Source organism: Aspergillus heteromorphus (assembly GCF_003184545.1).
Source record: "Aspergillus heteromorphus CBS 117.55 chromosome Unknown BO70scaffold_76, whole genome shotgun sequence".
In the NCBI taxonomy this organism is placed as follows: domain Eukaryota; kingdom Fungi; phylum Ascomycota; class Eurotiomycetes; order Eurotiales; family Aspergillaceae; genus Aspergillus; species Aspergillus heteromorphus.
Window position 1 is genome coordinate 48302 of NW_020290481.1, and position 23720 is coordinate 72021.

Here is a 23720-nt window from a genome sequence, read left to right on the forward strand (position 1 = left end):
TATCTTTTTTAGTAAACTTATATATAAATCTATAATTATTAATTAGAGTCTCTAATTAATAATTATATTTATAATAAATTTTAAATGTAAGTTTATAAATTAAGAGCTGCTTGAAAAAGTAAGATTATTAAATAAAATATAAAATAATTATTATTTATTAAATAAATGATAAAATATCTGATTAATATCTAAGCAGTATTTTAACTCTTTTTATAAAATTTAGAATTTATAATAAATTTTATTATATTACTGTTTTTTAATGTAATAATATATTATTTATTATTATTTTTATATTTTAGAAATATTTCTTTAAATACATAGCTTTTAAGTTTATTTATATTCTTATAATAATATAGTACTCTATATGTTTAAGTTTATAGATATTTAATATTAAATAAATAATTAAGTTAGAGTTTAAATAGAATTTTTAGTTTTTTATAAATCTTTTTTAAATCTTTTATAATAATTATATAATTTTTTAGATAGTAAGCTATATTTATAGCTTAATTTTAATATACTTAGCTAATCTTTAATTTAAATAGTAGAATATATATAATATTTAGAATAATCTAATTAAATTATTTAATTATATTATTTTAAGCTAATATCTCTAATTTAATAAATTTAAACTTGATATTTATAAATTAATTTTAGAGAATTAAGATAATAAACTTTTTTATATTATTAATCTAGATTCTTATAAATATTATTTCTGCTTAATATTTTTATATCTAAGTTAGATATTTAATTATTTCTCAATATCTTTAGATTTCTGGAATTTTATAATATATATTTAAGAAAAATAGTTATAATTATTAATTCAAAAAAAAAAGAATCTTTTTTATTTTTTTATAATTTAAATCTCAGAAGTCTATATAAATCTGCTTAAAAAATTAAATAATATATAAAATAAAAATATAATTTTATTTCTGAATTTATTTTATATAAATATAGACTTTATATTTATTTTTGAATAATTAATCCTTTTTTAAGCTATAAATTCTCTATATTTAAATAAATTATATATTTATTAAAATAATATTTTTTAGAATATTTAAGATATTAATATATTAAACTTTGTTTTTTTTATCTTAACTATTTCTTTAAAAACTATTTAATATATATAATACTTAATTCTCTAAGAATTAATAATTTAAATTATTAGATATTTTATTATATTAAGATATATTAATTTTTTAATTTTTAATTTTTTATAATTATTTTACTATTTTTTAAGATCTGATAATTATACTTAAATTTTTATAATTTATATTTATTTATATAAAATATCTCTAGACAAAGAAGATTATCTATTAAATCTAAGATATATATAATATTTTTCAATTTTATTATAAAATTATTTAAAAGCTTAAATTTAATTATCCCGCGGTTATTAATTAATAATTTATTATTATTAATTACTATAAGAATCTTTCTTTATATAAGATTTAATAAAATAAAGAATTCTGTTTATTCTCTTATATAGCAGATTATTTTATTATTAAAATATTATTAATTAAATTAATTATAATTGTTAAACTTTCTATTGATATTTTCTATTAATCTTATTTTAATATTAGAATTGTTAAAAATAATATTAGTCTGTTTAATATAATAATATATTAGTCTAAAGAATTAAAGAATTACTCTGTTAATATTCTTATTATTATAATTTTAATTTAATTCTTTATTAGATTAATACTTAATAAATTATTTCTTACTAGAATATTTTCTTTTTGTCTAATTCTATCTTTAAAGTCTTAAGAATTTTAATTCTTTTTTTATTAATAATTCTTTCTTATATAATTCTTCTTTTTATAATAAAAATAAACTATATTCTTTTTTTATTAAAATCAGATATTTTAGATCTTTTTTTATTAATATGTTTTATTAGATTCTTATAATTATCTATATAATTGATAAGATAGTTCAGAATTAGAATAATATTTAAACTAATTAATATATTTCTAAAGTTAACATATTTATCTCATAAGTTATTAAAATATTATATAATTAATAAATTATTAAGATCTAGTATTTTTTTTATAAATAATAATTAATTATTAATATAAATTCTTAATCTTAAGAAGTATTTTTTTTAATATAATTAGAATTCTTTTTTAATTAGCTAACTTCAGTAGTTACTGTAACTTTAAGATCTTAGAGAATTTTATATAGATTTTCTATAAATATTATTATATTTTTTTAATATATTTAAAATTCTTAATAATTAAGATTTTATTTTTATTTAATTCTATCTGTATGATTATTCTAATTTTTATATTAATTTTTTATTATCTAATATTTCATATAATAAGTTTAGTTAAGATCTCTCTAGAGATTTTATTATAGACTTTAATAGTTTCTGTTTATTAGATAAATTATAATTATAATTAATATCTTATTAAATAGAATTAATAATAATCTTTTTAATTAATTTATTAATTTTAAATTCTTTTATTCTAATATTAAAATTTCAGAATTAATCTTCTTGTTACTAGCTTTAATTTTATAACTAAAATATTTTAATAACTTAAGATTATTTATTAGAAATATATTAATTAATAATATTTATAGAAATAATCTAAAAATTAGATATAGAAATAAAAAAGATTTAATAATTTATATAGAATATTAAGCTAATATAAATCTCTGAAAATATAAAATTTAAAATAATTTAAGAAATTAATAAAACTAGACTTATAATTAATAAAATAAATTCTTAGAAATATAAAGACTTCTAAGTTCTAAACATTTTATTTATATATAATTTAGAATATAAATATAGATTATAAATAAAAGATAAAAATAAGATTTCTTAGAATTATAATATTAATATTCTAAATATTTAATAATTTTTATCTAATAATTACTAGTAGATTCTTTTAAAAGCTTTATTAAAATATATACTTACTTAGCTAAAGAGAGAATAATTATATTCTATTCTTAGTAAGCCAGAGATAGAACAATCTTTTATCTATAAATCTAGCTGTATTATATCAAGCAGAATATAATTATCTTATCTCTAACTAAATAAGTATATATCTTAATAATTCTTAAACAAATATTAGTAATTTTTAGCTAGAAATTCTTATATATTTATATTATAAATATTATAATTTTAAAAAATATTATTTTTATTTTTTATTAATATTCTGCTTTTATATCATAGATTATATATAAATAAAATATTTAAAGGTTTCTATATTTATTAGGGATTGCAAAATGGAAATCCTTGTATATATTTTAGAGCGTTTCTGAATAAAATTATAAAATAATCTTATTTAGTTTATTTAAGCCTGTAACTAATATTATTATTATCTTTCTTTTTATTTTTAAGTATAAAAAGAGAAGAGATATAATAAAAAAAGATTATAAATCTTTTTATAATAAATTTTATGAAAGTCTTTTACATATCTTGCAGATAATAAAAAAAAGAAGAAAAAGAATTAAAAGAAATAATATAGATTATATTTAGTTAATTTCTGAAGAGATAGTACTAATCAAATAGATAAATAAATAAATATTTAAAATTTAATTAAGAATAATAAAGTTTTTAGTACTGCTATTAATTTTATATATTTCTAATCTAAGTCAGCTAATTATTTAATATTATATTAATTAATAAAATATTTATTTATTATCTGCGAGAATTAACTTATATATATAAATAAATTTTTAAAGCTTAATTATTAAAAATTAAGAAAATCTAATATTAACAGCAGTATATATATTTTCTTTTTAATATTATATATTTTTTAAGAAAAGAGATAGTCCAGATATTTATAAATAAAATCTTATAAAACTTTTAAATATAATATAAAATTTATTTCACGCGGTGAATATAATAATAATTCTAACTGATTATTATTAAAGTTAGATAATTATAAAAGAAAATAAATAAATAAAAAGACTAATAAATATTATTTATTTATTTTTTTTATTAATAGTTGCTGGCTCTGCTAATCAAGAGTATTAAGAATAATCTGATTAAAAACTAATTTATAATAAAAAAATTATATTTAATTCTTTTATTTATTATATCTAAAAAGCCCAAGAGAAATACTTGATAGCAGATTTTAATTAGTAATAAAAAAAGTAAAAATATTTTTTTTATTTATTATATATAGAGAGTTCAGAAAGATAAGATAGTACTAAGAATTAATAAACTTATAGTTATTATATTCTTACTAATCTAAAAGATAATAATAATAATTATTATTTTTTAAGCTAGCTGAATAAAATGAATAGAAAGAATAAAAATAAAAAAAATTAGATATTTATACTCTCTCAGACTTTGTCTTATTATTAAAGATAAGATAGTACTAAGAACTAGCAAACTTGTGATTAATAAATCTATACTAATCTAAGAGATAATAATAATTATTTTTTAAGCCAGCTGAATAAAGAGAATAGAAAAAAAAAACCTAAATATTTATATTTCTTTTTTTAGATTTTATCTTATTACTATTCCCGAGCCAGCTGGGCAAGAAAGATATAAAAGAAAGATAAAAAAAAATTAAGTACTTATATCTCTGGGCTCTGTCTTAATATTTAAGATTAAGATATAAATAAGACTAATATAAATTAAAAATAATATTAAGATTAAACTAATAATAAAATTGTATTAAAATAAATTATAAGATTAAAATAAATAGCCAGAGATTAATAATTAAATTTTTAAAAAAAATAATACTATAAAATATATCTTAGATAATTATATATATAGATTTTAAAAGAATCTTATAGATAAGAAATTTTAAAAATAATAAAAAAAAATTATATAGCTATATAAAAATTAGAAGATTATATAATAGAATTTTATAAAAATTAAAAAAATTATATATTTAAACTTAGTAAGAATTATAATCTTTATAAAGATCAGAAAATTCTGTTACTGTCTTTTAATTCTTATTAAGGATTATTCCGGTTCCGGCCTGATCCTTCCGCAACTTTTTCTGAACCCGCCGGAGCTGTATGCCCCATTCATGTCAAATGAACCACTTGGCAGGACTATGATTAAATTCTGCCACATGTTGTAGTCCACCGCCTACCAGACTTTGTACCTTGGAAGTTGCGAAGATATAGAGCGGATAATAAATGTTCCTTCAACACCGTCCAGTTGCAACTAGGCTCTGATTAAACCACACCAAGTACAGAATATCTTTGTCCATTACCAAAGACTTATATCCATCCATTACCTTTTTATTATCCAAATAAAGGTATTTTATGAAGTCGACTTTGTCCTTTGTTATTGAAATTATGCTCATCCAATTCAGGAGCTCGGTGCTGATGCATACATAGGCCAGCACATCATGGCTCGCGATTTTGTGAAAGTCGCCAAGTCTGCATCAAATGTGATTGCTGTTCAGAAGGTGAGCGCCTCTACCTACTTACCAATACTGTCTGTGATCATGTTACTTACCTGTTTCTAGAAATATACTGTCCAGTCTACCGGTATCTGGGAACGCCTCCGCCGCCTTCTTTCCATCGACCCGAATCGCTCGACTGGTGTTCCTTTAAACTCTCAATATCGTTTACCAACTCCAGGAGCTCTACCACCTCTGTCCTACGATGACCCTGTCTCAATTCCTGCGGGGGATATTGCCGATAACCCCTATTGGAAACGTGACGTTCGGAGGAACTATCCTAGACTCAGTGCTGTCAACCAGGCAGACACTGTTAGTCTTCTCACTGTAGGCAGCCAGGCAGCACCTAAAGATGATGTCCTACAGATTGGCAAAGCTGGGCAAATTCAACTAGCTCTGGTTAAAGAACAGGGAGAGGAGCGTGGTCTTGCTAGCCTTTTTGAGAAGGACAAGAACGGATTTCAAGGAGTCTTGGGCTCGGATGGTTTGCCGCCATTGCCATGCAATCTGAACCCTTCTGGCACTAAATATCAACTCGGCCATGAGCATGGCTACCCTGATGTGTATGTTTTTTCTGACTGCTTATTTTGACATAGCTGACACTATAGATAAGTTATCCTTGCCGCACATTCATTTAAATGCGCAACTTGGTAAAGCCCATAGTAATGTTGAGGATTGTCTTTGTTTGTCCCAGTTTGGATGTTTCACTTATGTCCAATGTCATGCATTGAGGTGGGAGGAAAGAGCACAGCCGCGACTCTTGATAAGCTTGTATGTGAATGTACAGACATGGAAGACTTTGAATTGACCTCAAATCGCCGATCTATCTGATCCATCAATATGATGGACGGAATGATATACCGGCTACACTGGCTATGATCTTGGAATTCCCATTATAGCCGACACTGGGCGCTAAGCCTGTCTGGTTGAACAATAAGGTTTGATGGGATATCTGTAGAGCCAAGTTAATGATTAACTACTAAACAAGAGTATAAATATCCTGCTAATTTATAGTGCTGCATGTTTGCCCCTAGGAAGCGCTCTCGATTTTTGATTTTGAATCAATGCAAGAAACAAGGACTCCTGATATGATAATCACCAGTTCATTGTATGCATGTCGCCATGTTTAATTAGACCCAGAGGTCCTGTTTACTGGAAACAAATGATGATTTTGTTTAATACGATCGTGCAGGTTTGATAGAATTCATGGAAGTGTGAGACCAGTTAACCAGAACATGATAGCCTAGGTTTCCTAGTAAAGAAGCGGAAAGGATTTATAGCTATTACCAGGTTGTAAGTGTTTCCCTACGCAAAGGGGTTGGTGCGCGTGCCCCACCAGGTCAGGAACACACTCAGTCCCACTGTTTCAAACAATCTGCTGAAAGCGCCTACAGCAATGGTGTCGAGGGGTCTTTTTTCTGCGAAAATCTGGCTCACGACCTATATACACAAAGACAACATTAGTGAGAATCCTTTCCTTGAGATCAGGAGCTTAGCAGGACATACACTTGGGGCTGTGCTGGCCATGAAAATTAAGCTCCCGAGATAAGCTGCACCTTTGTAGCTCAGGGTTCCTGTAGCATTGATCAAGGCTGCCACCCCATAGGTTTGAACAGCACTTCCAGCCAAGGAGGTACCCCAGGCTACTGCTGCGCCAGTCGCCTCTTTTGATTTAAAAAATTCTTCCTTCGAATTGGCGGCTTGGGCTCGATGGTACGTGTCACCGAAGATAGGAGTAAGTATACCCAGAGAAGCAGTATGGGTGAAGGCAGCGCCCATTGCAATCGCAGAAGGCTTCACAGAAGGCAAATCTGAGCGGGTCTCATTAGCTTTATAGTAAACATTGTGTAATTGATCCTTGGCATGATAGATATCGTAATACTCACAGTTGAGGGTCGTCATTTTGATGTTAGATCAGTTCTCGCTAAGACCTAGTTGATGAACTAGTGAGCAGTCTATCAAGTAAAATGTGCATTCCAATTTTCTTTTGTAAGAGCCCTGAGCGTAGTATATAATGGGTCACATGTTAATACAGCCATTTGGTAATCAATTCGGTCATCTATGCGATGACGTCTCCATGATCGAGGGACCTGTGGAAGTTATGATGCGGCAGGGGACCTATTATGACATCATCAAACACTGAGCAAGGAAGACCAGGTGCGACAGATTCAGAATAAGTTACAGAAAAACTGGAAAAAAAGTCGTCTGGCTTATATATCTTGCTCTTAATTGATTCTTGCTTCACTCATACCTATATGATTATAATTATATCACACTTGATACCGCTATACTATATAGATTGATTGATTGATTGATTGAATGATTGATTGATTGATTGAATGATTGATTGATTGATTGATTGAATGATTGATTGATTGATTGATTGAATGATTGATTGATTGATTGATGCATTATACCCGATTACAGCACTCTTGGAGACTCTTTCCGGGTCGCCGACGGCCAAAGGACCCCCTGGCTGCGGAACTTTTATATACATAAAACAAACAGTGATTTTCAATATCCCCTTCGATCCGCCAGTTGACTGACTTTCTAATTTGTAAATCCTCATCCCATTCTGTAGCTCTTCTGTTTGTAGTTTGTAGATGCGTTCTAATGCGCAGGCCTGGCTTCGATGTAGCGGATAAAGCTGTATTTCTTGGCTTTCTTGATATTCTGCTTTATTCCTAACACCCAGTGTTGCCTGGTGGCCCTCCTGCATCTGTTATCTGTTCCAAATTGAAGTGGATTAAAGTGGCTTAACCTGACTGTTATATCTTAACCTTAACCTGGCCATAATCTGACAGTCAGATTAAGATATAAAAAATTTTTAATTATATAATTAAGATTAGATTAAGATATAACTATTACTATAATTATTTATATCTATTAATTAAAAAAATTAGATATAATAAATAAATTAATAATTATAGATTAATTTATAATATATATATTTTTTTTATATAGATAATATATAAAATATAATATATATTTAAGTAAAATATAAATATAATAATATTCTTTAAATATAGTCTATTATCTGATCTGCTTAACTAATTATCTTAAAAAATATATTATATTCTGAAAAAAATCTTTATAAAATTTAATATAAAAAAAATAAAAAAAATATAAAATATTTATTTTTTATATTATTTAAAATAATAATTATAATAATATAAAAATTATAAAAATCAAGTCTCTATTTTTATTTAAATATATATAATAATTAAAAACTTAAATAAAACTAATTTTTTTTAATTTTAATAATAATTTATTCTCTGAATTATTTTTAAGATTATTTATATTTTTATTTTTATTAATATAAAAGATAGTAATTATCTTATTTTTTTTTATTTTTTAAATATAAGAATAATTAAATCTACATTAAGATTATTAATTATTAAATATATTCTAATATTTTTTATTTATAATAAAATAATTAATATATATTTAAAGTATAATTATTTTAATTATATTAAAATAGAAATAACTTTAATAATAATAATAAATATTTTAAAGATTATTAAAAAGATATTTAATACTGATATTATTAATTATAATTAAAAGAAAATCTGTAATTATTTAGTAAAAAATAGAAAACTAATTATAATAGAATTTTTAATAAATAAAAATATTAGTATATTCTATAATATCTGAGATTATATTAATTTAATTAAAAATATTTTAAAAAGCTATATATCTTTAATATCTAAATATATCTTAAATTTTTTATATATCTTAGCTGCAGATAAGAGTCTTTAATATTTAAAAATATTATAAAAAATCTTATCTAAATTTAATAATAATCTAGAGATTATTAATAATATATTAATTATTAAATTTTAATTATAATAAAAAAACATCTTCTTAAAAATAGTTTAATATTTATAATATTAATTAATAATATTATTTAGTTATATATTTTTCTTAAACTTCTTAAGCTTTAATATTAGATTTAAAATAATTATAATTATATAAATAAAATTTTTTATTTAATAAATATAATAATAATACTTTCAGAGCTTCTGATATATATTATATAAGTTTTTAAAAATCTTTTTTTTAGAATATCTGCTTTCTTTTTAGTTTATTAATTAAATAATTTAGATAATTAAAAGGATTATTATAAATATTATAAATCTTATAAATAATAGACTTATTATTCTTAAAAAGATAGAAAATAAAAAAAAATATATAAAAACTTAAGAAGATATTCTATCTATTTTTATTTAATTATAATAAAATAAAAATAATTAATATTACTATATTTACAGTGCTGAATAAAGCTTTTAATTATTTAATAAAAATTAAATATTTAATAAATTATAAGATAGATTAAATTTTAGTAGATTTTATAATTAAAAAAAAATAATAAATTAAGCCAGATTTAAATTATTAAATAAATAAGAATTTTTTATAATATTAAGAACCTATATTTATAAATTATATAATTTTCTAAATTTATAATTGAAAATTTATAATTAAAAATTAATATAATAAATTAATTAATAAAAATTTTTTAAAAGTTTTTTATAAAAGAAAATTCTATATTAATCTTTTATAGACAGTTTTTAGAATATATTTTTTTAAGAATTTTTAAAATATTAAAAAAGATTTTAAAACTTTTATTATTATTTTTTTATATATATTTAATAATATTATTTAAGATCTTAATCTAAAGTTTCTGCAGAAGAATATTAATTATAAATTAAATTATATAAATAAAACAGAAAATATAATACTAGCTTTAAATAATCTTTAAAAAATCAGAATTAATTAAAATATTATAAAACTAAATATTCTAACTAAGTTAAGTTTAAAGTTTAGCTAAGATTATATTAAATATTATATTATTATTATTAATATTATTAGTTATTATATTTAATAATTAATAAATAAAATTATATTTATATAAGATTAATAAAATAATTATAGCTAGATTTTTATTAATATAAAATCTAAATATTAATTAGAAATCTAGTAAAATCTTATAATAATTTATATTTTTTATTAAAAAATATTTAGTTAAACTAAGAAATATTTTCTAATTAAAACTAATTTAATAATTTATTATAATTAATATTTATTTAATATCTAAAAACTTTAATAATAATTATATATATATTTTTTTTAAATAATTCTATAAAATATTTTTTAATCTGTATTTAATTAAAAAAACTTAGTTTTTAATAAAAAAATAAAGTAGTAAAATTAATTATTTATTTAAATTAAATATATTTAATAGTTTAAAATAATAAATAATAAATAATTATAAAATATAGAATTTAATTCTAAAAATTCTGTTTATTATAAATTATAAAAATCTAGAAAAGAATAATAATTAAAAAAGATTTATTTTAAAAAAATAAATAAATATTTATAATAATCTTTTATTTAATATCTAATTAATTATTTATTTAGATATAATTAATAATAATCTTTTTTTATAATTCTTATAAAGATAATAATTTATAAAACTAGTTTTTAAGTTTTTAATTTCTAGATATTATAATATATAAAGATATATAATATAATAAATATAAAAGATTTTATTAAAAAATAATATATTTTTCTAAAAATTATTTTATATTATTAATAATTTTTTCAGATTAAAATAAAATAATAATTTTTAAGTTTATATATAATCTTTAAAAAAAATTATCTTTTATTATTAATTCTAAAAAATCAAGAGTTTTTTTTAAAAAATTAAATATAAAATAATCTTTTAATTCTTTGTAATATATATAATCTTAAGATTTAGAAAAAAAAATCTAACTTAAAAAGCTTATCTTAGTTTAAATATTATTATAATTTATAAAAATCTAAAAAATAAAAGAAGAAAACTTAGTAATATTTTTTAAAAAAAAATTAAATAATTATAATTAACTTATAATTCTTAAAGTTATTTTATAAATAATAAATATAAAAAGATAAAAGCAGAAAACTCTATAAAAATAATTTATTTTATTTTAAAATATAATTTTATATAAATATAATTTATTATATTTTAATATACAGCTAAGATATCTGTTATATCTTATTTATTTTAATAAATTTAATAAATAAAAATTTATATCTAAAGCCCAGAGTTATAGAATAATATTTTTTTTTAATAAAATTATTTAAAATATAATAAATTAAAATAAAAAATAAATATTTATAAAAAAAATCTATAAAAGACTTTTACAGAATTTTCTATAAAAATTATAATATTATAATATAGATTTAGTATACTCTATCTATTTTATTTATTTATTTAATTTATTTAATTTATTTAATTTATTTAATTTATTTAATTTATTTAATTTATTTAATTTATTTAATTTATTTAATTTATTTAATCTATTTAATCTGCTTTATTCTAATAATTTAACTATTTATAATCTTTTTATTTATTTATTTATTTTTAATTTTATTAATAGCTTTTCGAGCTATATCTTATTTATAAATCTAAGAATAATCTAATCTAGAAGAAATAATAGAATAAAAATAATATATTTATTTTTAATATTTTAATTAAAAATTAATATATAGTTTTTCTAATATTTTATATAATATAATTAAGATATACAACTAAAATAAAATAATAATTATATATTTTTATATATATATATTTTATTATAAAAATAATAATTTTATAAAAAACTAAATTTTATTAATATAAGTAGAATTTTCTTATTATTTTTAATAAATAATAATTAAAAAAATATTATTTTTTTTAATTATATTTTTTTAATCTAAAAAGCTTCTTTTTTATATTCTTTTAGATAATAATAAAAATAATTAGATTAATAATTATTTTATCTAGATATATTTTAATTATACTAGAGCTTAAAAATATATAATAAATAAATCTTAATATTAAGAATAATTAAGATAATTAATTATCTAATTTTTAATTATATTATAATTAGATATAAAAATTTTCTTAATCTAATTATAATCTAGCAGTTAGATATAAAAATTTTAATTAACCTGACCTGACCTGGCTGTTAGGCACTCTAAAGTGGATTCTCAGGGATATAGTCTAAGACACAAAAGCAGAATATTAATAAAAAATAAGAACAATATTTCTTAGAGTTATAATATTAATAATATAAGTATTTAAGAATTTCTAGCTAGTAAGTATTAATAGATTTTTTTTAAAAAGATTATCAGAATACATATTTATTTAATTAAAAAAAATAATTATATTTTAGTCTTAATAAACTGAAGATAAAATAATTATATTTGATTTATAAATTAAACTATATTATAAAAACTTTTTATTTAATATATAATTAATTTCTTAAATTCAAACAATTAAAAATAAGTATAAATTAAAGTTATATTAAATATTTAAAAGATTTTAAATATATAATAATATACTAAAATTGATTTTTTTATTTAGATAAGTCTTAAATCTTTATTAATATTATATTTAATTAATATATATAATTATTATAATTCATCTATCTGTTATTATATTTTTTCTGTTATTATATTTTTTATAAATAAAGAGATTTAAATTATCTATTTATTTAGAAAATAATTCTAAATAATATAATATTAAATAATAATTTATTTTATTTATAAATTGTGGCCTGCTTCTGCTTGTTACTAGCATACTCCTTGTTCGTCCTATAGCTTTGTTACTGATATATCTTGTTTATTCTATTAAAGCTATACTAGACAGCCCTTTCTGTTTTATATTTAGAAATTAACTTTATAATTATCAAGAAATCCTATTAAAGTAATTAAATTATATAATATTATATTAATAATAATATACCTATATTTTAATATTAACTCACAGAACTAAATCTTTTTGAAAATAAGTAGACAAAACAATTTCTTTTATATTTATTATTTTATAATGAAAATTCTAATTAATTATATATAAGGATTATTATTTTTAATAATGTTTTTAGACTAACAGAGTAATTATATTATAAAGCTTAGATATTAGATCAATACATTTTATAATATTATTTTTAATATATTTTATGTTATAGGGTTCTTGTACCAATCCTCTAAATCCCAAATACTTGACAATACCTGTGTTAGGGGCGGAACCCATAAGCTATAGAGAACCAAGCCTGTATATATAAGAAGAAATAACTAATATTTTAAAGAGAATTCTTAAAAGTCTAATAATTTTATATATATATATATAACTAAGAAGATTATTAATCTAATAAAAGAAATTAATTAAAATAAATAGCTTTAAAATATATTTTATATTATTATTTTTTTAGAGATTTAATTAATAATCTTTATTTATTTATATTAATCTCATAATTTATTTTACTATATTTTTATTATTAATTTAGTCTTAATCTTATTTTTAGTTTCTTCTAATCTTATTTCTAGTTTATATTAATCTTATTTATATCTTAATCTTAGATATTAAGACAGAGTTTAGAAATATAAATATTTATTTTTTTTAATTCTTTTTTATTTTTCTTATTTAGCTAGCTTAAAAAATAATAAGAATAATTATTATTTTTTAGATTAATAAATATTTATTAATTACAAATTTATTAATTTTTAATATTATTTTATCTTTAATACTGAAACAGAGCTTAAGAAATAGAAATATTTAATTTTTATTTTTTTTATTTTTATTTTTTTTATTTTTATTTTTTTATTTTTATTTTTTTCATTTTTATTTTTTTATTTTTATTTTTTTATTTTTATTTTATTAATTCTTTTTATTTAAGTAGCTTAAAAAATAATAAAAATATTTATTATTTCTTAGATTAATAAGAATTTATACTGATTAAGATCTATTATTAAATAATTCTTTTAAACTCTTTATATATAATAAATAAGAAAAATAAATATAATTTCTTTATTATTAATTAATTTTTAATTAGATTATTATTAATACTTCTGACCGGCAAATTCAGTAACTATTAATAAAAAAAATAAATAGAAAATAATTATTACTAATAAATTAATATTTATTTATTAGATATAAGAATTTAATAGAAAAAATATAAATATTTAATTTTTTTTTCTTTTTTTAATAAATTAATATCTATTACTTTTAAATAATAAGAATAATCTTATTTTTATTATAAAAGCTAGAATATAGTTTAATAAATATAAATATATTATGTTAATAGTAAAAATCTTTAAGCTGCGGATTTCAAAGAAACTAAATTATTAAAATAATTAATAAATATTTTTTAATTATTTCTAAAATACTTAAAAAGTACTTATCTATTATTATACTTAAATTATTTATTTATTAAATAAATTTTATAATTTCTTGAAAAATCTTTTTAGATATTTTAATTAATAATTATAAAGAATATTAATAAATATTATAAAAAATAAAAAGAATATATAAATAATAATCTAATCTCTAAAAAATTAAAATAGAAAAGATAATACTATAATTAATATAAATTAAATATTCTAATTCTTAAATATATTATCTTTCTATAAATAATTTATACACAGTTAGTAAGTACTTGAAAGATATTTAGAAAATATTTATTATAAAATTATTATTATAATAAAAATAACTTAAAAATATTATATTTTTTAAAAAATAATAAGATATTATTATTAAAAAATTATTTAAAAAAATAAAATTAAGAATTATATAATTTTAAATTAAATTTTCTTAATATTTATCTACAAAGTCTTTAGATTTATAAATATAAATAATATAAAATATATAATTTTTCTATAAATTTTAAATTATTTAGTAAATATTTTAAAAATAATTAAAATATAATTTAAAAATAGACTTACTAATTATATAAAATATTTAAATATTAGTTTATAAATTGGGAATTTTTTTATATAAAGATTTATTTTCTAAAATAAAATATATTATATTTAAAAATAATTTAAAATAATTAGCAAGTACTCTTAAAGTATTTTTAAAATAATTTATAGATATTTATCTATAAATATTTCTTTTTTTAGTATTAATCTTTAAAATATTTATATTTTTATAAATATTTTAGAAAAAATTTTAAAAATCTTTATTAATAGAGATATAATAATATAATAAAAATAATTAACTAATAAACTTATATCAGAAATATTAGACTATTTTTAAAACTATTTTTTTATATAATATTAAAAAAAATAAAAAGACTAATTATTTTAAAATATTTATCTAATATTTATTATACTAAATCTATTAAATAATCACTAAATAATTCTTAAATATTTTATAAATATTTAAAAATTTATTTTATAAATTAATATCCTAATTTTAGTCTTTAAAACTTTATATAAAAAATTATATATATATATTTATTTACCTTAGTTTTTAAATACTTAAAAAGATTATTAATATATTTAATTTATTAAATAATTAAAGAAAATAATTTTATCTAAATTAAAAAAAAATTAAAGATAATATATTCTAGAAAAATAATTGATTATTAAATATTTAATAAATATTTAATTTATTATCTAGGCTGAGTTGTTTTTTTTAAGAAAGAAAGTTTAATTATATTAGAAAAATTTCTTATTTATAAATAATTAGAAAATAATTAGAAAGTACTTTAAATATTATATATAATAAAATAATAAAAATATAACAAAAAAATAAATTTTAATAATTAAAAATAATAATTTATAAAATAATATAGAATAAAAATTACTTATTAATAATCTTAATATTATATATATAATAAGTATTTTATATTATTCTAAAAAAGAGCTGCTGTGATCTGTGTTCACATCACCGATGTTAGTTACCTTATGGTGGATGCTTAGTGAGCATCCCTAGCTTGTCAGAGAGAAAGAACTAGGACGGGACTCGCTCTATGAAGATTATTCTAGTCTGGACTATTTCATATAGATAGACATCAGAAAATTTTAAATCAGCTTAACATCGCGACTCTTGTCCAACACTCATAATAGTAAAATGTTTTTTAGGACACTGGCTTCGTCGGTGAGTGCACCAAATTTTTATCCTATTTACTCTATCACTACCCTCCACTGGTTCAAGCTTATAATATCATTATCCCCAGGCGTTGCGCCCCCTTTGCCAGCAGCCTCGGGCTTTCCAGCCCACTTCATCGGCCTTTAAGCTTATGCTGCCTACCATTCTCCATGCGCGAAATTTATCTTCTGAGACGCGAACGGCCATTGACAAAGCTATTGCATCTGCTCCTGTTGTTCTCTTCATGAAAGGCACTCCAGAAACCCCGCAATGCGGTTTTTCACGAGCTAGTATACAGGTTTTAGGGCTGCAAGGCGTGGACCCCAAAAAGTTTGTTGCTTTTAATGTCTTGGAAGACTCGGAATTACGCCAAGGTATGCTCGAGTTGTTGATGGGGGTGAAACTCACACCTTCCTTACTATCCAGTAACTGATACTCGGTTTTCTAGGCATCAAAGAGTATTCCGATTGGCCTACTATTCCCCAGTTGTATTTAGACAACGAATTCATAGGAGGCTGCGATATACTGATGTCTATGCATCAAAGTGGGGATCTTGCTAAAATTCTCGAGGAGAAGGGAGTTTTAGTGGCCGCAGAGTAGTTCAAAATACCTATTGTAGCCTTTGGGGGGGCGGGGGGGCATCAGGCAGTCGCTGCTGGCCGTCCGGCCGATACATTTGCCAGAGAATGTTACATCTGTGAGACTCTCACAGTGGCAATGTACTAAATACCAAATGGAACTTCATATCTACTCCGGTGTCTCCCCATTAAGTTGATATAGTGAATGCTCTGCTGACCATTCACTCTATTTGTAATCAAATGGCTCGCTCTCTTTCATTTTCACTACAATGGCTCCCTGCAGATCTTAGATTGATATTTCCACCAAAGCTGTTCGTGCTAGATGAATCTGACATGTTCTCCGCCACGCAGCGCTTGTTTTTAGGCAGATAATGATTCAGAAGACTTAACTAGCTCTTCAACAGCTGCTTTCTGAAGCTTGGCACGCTGTCTCTCTTCGTAGGCTTCCCTGCTTCTTAATATTCTACCAACAATTTCGCCCGCATTAACATGCTGATATGGATGGCTACTAGTTTCTTTGAAAATCCCCATTCTTTTAGGTGCCATATAAGGATCATATGTGAGGGGGATGAATGTTGTCGGACCGTGATAAACCGCATCTGGAACACCTAAAGGCATGGTTTCCAGATACGACCGGCTGGGAGAAAAAGGTGCACAAAATACAACAGCATGAACATACTGGGAGAAAATTAGCGGAATAATCTCCATGCGTTTTAGCATATAGCCAATTGGGATAACATACACGGCACTGTAGAACACATAACCCACGCTCAAATATGTTCATAATGGGGTAATTAAGCCCTTTCCAGTGATTAATAACACCATCATCATGAATTCCCGCAACAACATAAGCAGGTTCATAGTCTTCTCCATTTTCTTTGATCCTCTTTTCCTTTTGATTTTGGTCATACCAACCACGTTCGTAGCCTTCGAGCTTTTCCTGCGCTAGGACTTGTCGGAGAAATTCAATATGCCCAGAAGAGAAGAGATCAAAACCACCATCGACATAGACGATCCGTTGACCTGGCTTCGGCAACTTTCCGTTTACAAGAGTCTGAAAAGAGCCGGGTTCTTCTACTGTATTCCCGAGTTTTGCGGGGTTTGAGCCCGTCCAGATCCAGACTTCAAGGCCAGGTTGCAGACCAGTCTCATCAGTGGCGTAGTCACGAATCATTTGCGTTAGATTTTCGGTAGACTGCTTGTGTTCTTGCGAACTTCCTGGCCCCTCCTCCCCAGTGAGAGTTCTCAGCGCGCTTTTGACGAAATGATTCTTTGTGCACAGGAGCATTCGTCCCACAAGGTCTGTTGTAGAAATACCAGGCGTCCTTTTGACCACTCGGAAGCGCCCAGCAGCTTTGACAAATCGGTAGCAGTCTTCTCCGTTACTATCAGATGTAATATCGTCACCATGCACAACATACTTGCAGCCATAGTGCGATACCCATGGAAGAAACGTCACATAGGGGGCAAAAGGTACACAGCGAGTCGCCCAGCGACATGACTCCACTGCGGCTACTCTTCAGCTTGAGTTAGAAACCCGGCCTGTGTAACACCATAATCGATAACTAACCGCTCTTTCAATGTCATTACAGTCGGCCCTTTGTTCTCGAGAATGGCTTCGTCTGAGTGTACACCAACGTAAAGTTCGTTTCCCAGTCTACGGGCTTGAAGCATAGCACCTGCATGTCCTGCGGAAATTAGCTTTAGGGATTGTCATCTGCAGTTGGAGGGGGTGCTTTCCCACCATGATGGCTGAAATCAAAGCATCCATCCACCCAGATACGATGTTCCGTGATAGGTAAATCATCCTGGGGGTCCACAGGCCACTCCCCTGGTGAAGGGATCGCATCTTCAGACACACCCATCGTGGCAGTAGCAGAAGCTAGTGACTGAATTATACTCTTCCTATAGGTGTCGGTCTCGCCAGGTAATATTTCCTTGTACAGCTGCGGCCGCCAGTAATAAAAAATCGGAGAATAATAATAGAACGCGTAGGGGTGGAAGAGGGCAGGATAACAAAAGTACGCGGAAATTGATTATGAGGTCGGCGCTCTCGGCGCGAGGGAGCTCGACTTACTATACACCAGGGCGGGAACTCCAGGAATCCTATACTTGGCTAATAAGACCCTACAGCTACTGTTATTGCTTTGTGTATTAGACAAGTTTCTGTTAATATAAATAAAATAGTTGTATTTATTAGACAGTTATATTATCTATACTATAATTTCTTATTAAAATAATCAAGTTTTTAATAGCTTAATATATACATATTTTATTTATTTTTAAAACTTTAAATTAGAGTGGTTAACAGTTAAAATACAGATTAAAAACCAATCTCTTAAAAATTATATTTAGATCTAAATAAATTATAAAATATAATTTCTAAAATTAAAATTAAAAAAAATCTAATATTTATTTATAAATTATATTTTAATTATTATCTAATACAGCTAATTTATATTTAATATATAATTAATTAATTCTTTATTCTAGACTTATTTTATATAATAATTTTTGATTATTAAATACACTATAGTAATATTTATATATTATATAATTATCTAGTTTAGATTATATTTATTAATTAAATAATAATTATATATTTATTTTAATTTTTATAAAATATTTTAACTATTATCTAAATTTCTTAACTGTTTATTATTAATCTATCCTGGCTGTTAACCACTCTACTTTAAATTTAATTAGTCTACTGATTAATCAGAGTATTTTAATTATTAATAATAATTTTATATTGTTAATAAACATTATTTTATTAGTCTTGTTTATGTATTTTATTTATCTAATTTATTTCATTTTTCAATCTCTCTTATAGTCTTATTTATTATTATTTTTTATTTATTTTAGCTACATAATTACTATCTATAAGGGGATGGTTTTATAAGATACTATGAAGAAGTTATATTTATCATGAAGTTAAGATAGATATAATATTACTTAAAATATTATTATTACTTTATTAATTAGATTTATCTTTATAAAAAGATATATCCGCGAGAATTTATATAAATTACATATATATTTATTAATTATAAGTTTTCTTATTTTTTAAATATTTCTGATAGACTAATACTTTAAATTTTCATAGATATAAAAAATAATAATAATAAATATAATTTCTTTATTATTAATTAAGATTTATTATTAAATAATCAAGAACTCTTTATATATAATAGACAGGATGTCACGGTGCAACCCCAGAAAGGCTCTGCAAAAAGTCTTCTGCAGATTCTTCTAGTAAAATCTCAGAATACTGTCAGAACTGATTATTAAATATATAATCTTTTATTAAAATAAAATCTATCTATTTTCAGAATCTTATTCATAATCTTAAATTATATTTTATTTATTATTTTATATTTAGTCTGATTACTAGTTAGTTATCTGAATATTTTATTAATAATTATTATTTATTTAAACTATTTTTTACTACTTTAGTCTGCTGTATTCTAATATTATTTAAATTATTGTTTTATTATTTTAGTCTATCTATATCTTAATATTATATAACTTTTATTTTAAAATAAATAATCTAATCAGATATCTGCTATTCTATAATTTTTAATTAATTCTCAAGAACTTAAAGAATTTATATACTATATTACTAAAAGTCTAGAAGATTAATATAATCATTATAATTATATTTCTATTTTTATATTAAAAGCTGATTATAATTAGTTTTATTTTTAATAAGATTTTACTATAAGAAATATAAAAATAGTTTATTAAATCTAGTAAGTTATAGATATAAACCATTAATTTATTAAAATATTTATTATTAAAAAGATTATAATTAAGAAAAGAAATTAAGTTCTAAAAAAATCTACTTTAATAAAAATAGCTTTATTAATTAAATTAGATTTTTTTTATTTTTATTCTTCTCTTTGAATATCTTTAATCTTAATAAATTTAAAGATACTTATACTAATCTTATCTAATTTATATTCTAGATTTAAAATAAAATATTTATTAATTATAATTCATATTTTATTTTATAAATTTATATATTTTATATTCTCAGCTGTCTAAGATAGATTCTATATAATTATGTATAATTTTAGATTAAAAACAGAATCTATATTTTAATAAATTATAATACGATTTTAGATCTGCTATAATATATTTTTAAGAATTCTGATTATATTTAAAATATCTGTCTTAAATTATATTATTTTAAATAAAATAATAAAGAATTTAGTATCTATTTTATTAAACTTTAATATTTAATTTACAAAGTCAGAATACACCCGGATATTTATTTTTTATATTAAAAATAGTATTAATTATAAACTCAAGATTATACTTCTGAATAATATTCCATCTAAAAAAAATTATTATATTTTAATATATATTTTTTTAATCTCTGCATAATAAAAAATTATAATATATTTTTAAATTTAAAATCTGATTTGAAAAATCTATTAATAATCTAAATATTAGTATAAATTTTATAAAGATTTTATAAAAATCTTTTATAAATTTTTTAATAAGAGAATTTTTACTTTTAATTATAATCTAATAAATCTCTTTTTTATGTACTATTTTTTTTATATTTTAAAATTATATTTTAAAAAAAAGAATAATATTTTTATTATAACTCTAGTTAGTATCTAATTTAAAATTATTTTAAATCTAATATTTATATTTAATTTATTAATTATTTAATATATTTTATTTTTTTATAAAAATATACTTATGTTCTTATTATTACTCTTTATTTATAATTATTATTTATTTAATAAATTAAGATTTTATATATATTTTTATTTTTTTAATATATTAATTAATAAGATTAATATAATTTAAGTATCTTTATTTTTTAGATTTAAATAAAAAAATTAAAAAAAATCTATTTAATCTAAGATATTATTAGATAGAGTCTCTAATATATATATATATATATATATATAATCTCTAAATCTATTTTTAAAAAATTTTTTATTAAAGAAAAATTTTTAAAAAATAATCTTATAATAATATTTATTATACTTAATCTAAAAGATTAATAAATCTTAATTTATATTATATTTAATATAGACTATATTATATTATATATTATAAATAAAAACTAGACTAAAACTTATTAATTATTTTTATATTTTTTTAAAATAATCTAAATCTATTATAAAATTTAATAATTAAAAAAATAAGATAAAAAAATTATTTATTATATTTTAATAATTTTAAAAATATATAATTATATAAAATAAAATATTCTATTTTTAATTATTAAGTTAATTTATTTTTTAATTATAATTAATCTATTTTAGCTAAAGATTTATAATCTTTATATAAATTTTATTAATTATATTATTTAATTTTCTAGTTTTTATTATTAAAAATATTATAAGATATTTATTTAATTTATTAATATTTAAGCTTTTTATAATATTTTAATTTAAATTTAATTAATAAATATATTTTTATTATATTTTTTAATAAATTAGAGGTCTAGCTAATCTCTCTGAATATATTTATTATTTATATTTATTATAATTATTCTATCTATATTATTATTATAGATTATATTAATATAATATTATAAATTATTTTTAATATAAATAAATCTAAATTCTTAAAAATCTTTTAAAAGTTTCTAAATATTATTTTATTTTAAAAAATAAAAAAGCTTTTATTTTATTATATTTATAATTATATTATTATATTTTTTTAAAAAAAAGTCTATTCTTTAATCTTATATATAAAATATTTTATTAAAAATTTAAAGCTCTCTCAGAATAATTAATAAATATTTTTTAAAAAAAAAATTTTTATCTAAAATTCTTTTTTATAATTTTTATAATTTTTATAATTTTATTTATTAAGAAATTAAATAATAGAATTAGATTTTATATTAATTATTATATTTTTAATCTTATTTTAATTAAGAACTGCTCCCTGCTTCTATTTATTAAAAAGATTTTAAATAATATAAAAAAAATATAATATTTTATTAAAAAATCTTTATAAACTTTTTAATAAGAGAATTTTTATTTTTAATTATAATCTAATAAATCTCTCTTTTATATACTATTTTCTTTATATTTTAAAATTATATTTTAAAAAAAAGAATAATATTTTTATTATAACTTTAGTTAGTATCTAATTTAGAATTATTTTAAATCTAATATTTATATTTAATTTATTAATTATTTAATATATTTTATTTTCTTATAAAAATATACTTATCTTCTTATTATTATTCTTTATTTATAATTATTATTTATTTAATAAATTAAGATTTTATATATATTTTTATTTTTTTAATATATTAATTAATAAAATTAATATAATTTAAGTATCTTTATTTTTTAGATTTAAGTAAAAAAATTAAAAAAAATCTATTTAATCTAAGATATTATTAAACAGAGTTTTTAATATATATATATATATATATATAATCTTTAAATCTATTATTAAAAAAGTTTTTATTAAAGAAAGATTTTTAAAAAATAATCTTATAATAATATTTATTATACTTAATCTAAAAAATTAATAAATTTTATTTTATATTATATTTAATATAGACTATATTATATTATATATTATAAATAAAAACTAGACTAAGACTTATTAAGTATTTTTATATTTTTTAAAATAATTTAAATCTATTATAAAATTTAATAATTAAAAAAATAAGATAGAAAAAATTATTTATTATATTTTAATAATTCTAAAAATATATAATTATATAAAATAAAATATTCTATTTTTAATTATTAAGTTAATTTATTTTTTTAATTATAATTAATCTATTTTAGCTAAAGATTTATAATCTTTATATAAATTTTATTAATTATATTATTTAATTTTCTAGTTTTTATTATTAAAAATATTATAAAATATTTATTTAATTTATTA

General features: G+C 19.8%; 5 protein-coding genes across 5 annotated transcripts; 2 read left to right on the forward strand and 3 right to left on the reverse strand.

Annotated features, from left to right (window-relative positions):
- The first annotated feature begins 5165 nt into the window (after positions 1–5165).
- Positions 5166–6411, forward strand: BO70DRAFT_367132 (putative NADH-ubiquinone oxidoreductase 21 kDa subunit). Its single transcript, XM_025544511.1, has 4 exons — positions 5166–5222; positions 5280–5375; positions 5436–5932; positions 5983–6411. Exons 2-4 carry the CDS (start codon positions 5316–5318, stop codon positions 6005–6007), a joined length of 582 nt encoding a protein of 193 aa, XP_025394123.1. The 5' UTR covers positions 5166–5222; positions 5280–5315; the 3' UTR covers positions 6008–6411.
- On the reverse strand, positions 6403–7331 carry BO70DRAFT_325734 (DUF1761 domain-containing protein). Its single transcript, XM_025540652.1, has 3 exons — positions 7256–7331; positions 6876–7180; positions 6403–6809 (listed from the first exon to the last, which is right to left on the reverse strand). The coding sequence occupies exons 1-3, from the start codon at positions 7269–7271 to the stop codon at positions 6675–6677; spliced, it is 456 nt and encodes a 151-aa protein (XP_025394124.1). The 5' UTR covers positions 7272–7331; the 3' UTR covers positions 6403–6674.
- Positions 7332–7456: 125 nt separating this feature from the next.
- On the reverse strand, positions 7457–8149 carry BO70DRAFT_216977 (uncharacterized protein). The gene has a single exon (XM_025538697.1). It carries the CDS (start codon positions 8086–8088, stop codon positions 7660–7662), a length of 429 nt encoding a protein of 142 aa, XP_025394125.1. The 5' UTR covers positions 8089–8149; the 3' UTR covers positions 7457–7659.
- Positions 8150–16156: 8007 nt separating this feature from the next.
- On the forward strand, positions 16157–16898 carry BO70DRAFT_347418 (monothiol glutaredoxin GRX5). The gene is made up of 3 exons (XM_025541589.1): positions 16157–16272; positions 16352–16637; positions 16712–16898. Exons 1-3 carry the CDS (start codon positions 16246–16248, stop codon positions 16861–16863), a joined length of 465 nt encoding a protein of 154 aa, XP_025394126.1. The 5' UTR covers positions 16157–16245; the 3' UTR covers positions 16864–16898.
- Positions 16899–17081: 183 nt separating this feature from the next.
- BO70DRAFT_325738 (ethanolamine-phosphate cytidylyltransferase) lies at positions 17082–18884 on the reverse strand. The gene is made up of 4 exons (XM_025540653.1): positions 18586–18884; positions 18412–18529; positions 17584–18358; positions 17082–17519 (listed from the first exon to the last, which is right to left on the reverse strand). The coding sequence occupies exons 1-4, from the start codon at positions 18704–18706 to the stop codon at positions 17202–17204; spliced, it is 1332 nt and encodes a 443-aa protein (XP_025394127.1). The 5' UTR covers positions 18707–18884; the 3' UTR covers positions 17082–17201.
- Positions 18885–23720: the final 4836 nt, after the last annotated feature.

Excerpts from the sequence above, each read along its gene's own strand:
- BO70DRAFT_367132 (XM_025544511.1), top strand. The coding sequence starts at position 5,316 with ATGGCTCGCGATTTTGTGAAAGTCGCCAAGTCTGCATCAAATGTGATT. Across the intron at positions 5,376-5,435 it reads ATGTGATTGCTGTTCAGAAG|AAATATACTGTCCAGTCTAC; the intron begins GTGAGCGCCTCT and ends ACCTGTTTCTAG. Across the intron at positions 5,933-5,982 it reads GAGCATGGCTACCCTGATGT|TTATCCTTGCCGCACATTCA; the intron begins GTATGTTTTTTC and ends ACTATAGATAAG.
- BO70DRAFT_347418 (XM_025541589.1), top strand. The coding sequence starts at position 16,246 with ATGTTTTTTAGGACACTGGCTTCGTCG. Across the intron at positions 16,273-16,351 it reads TTAGGACACTGGCTTCGTCG|GCGTTGCGCCCCCTTTGCCA; the intron begins GTGAGTGCACCA and ends CATTATCCCCAG. Across the intron at positions 16,638-16,711 it reads AGACTCGGAATTACGCCAAG|GCATCAAAGAGTATTCCGAT; the intron begins GTATGCTCGAGT and ends TCGGTTTTCTAG.
- BO70DRAFT_325738 (XM_025540653.1), bottom strand. The coding sequence starts at position 18,706 with ATGGGTGTGTCTGAAGATGCGATCCCTTCACCAGGGGAGTGGCCTGTG. Across the intron at positions 18,530-18,585 it reads CTTTGATTTCAGCCATCATG|GACATGCAGGTGCTATGCTT; the intron begins GTGGGAAAGCAC and ends TAATTTCCGCAG. Across the intron at positions 17,520-17,583 it reads TATGTGTTCTACAGTGCCGT|TATGTTCATGCTGTTGTATT; the intron begins GTATGTTATCCC and ends ATTTTCTCCCAG.
- BO70DRAFT_216977 (XM_025538697.1), bottom strand. The coding sequence starts at position 8,088 with ATGCAGGAGGGCCACCAGGCAACACTGGGTGTTAGGAATAAAGCAGAA.
- BO70DRAFT_325734 (XM_025540652.1), bottom strand. Across the intron at positions 6,810-6,875 it reads TGGCCAGCACAGCCCCAAGT|GTCGTGAGCCAGATTTTCGC; the intron begins GTATGTCCTGCT and ends TTGTGTATATAG.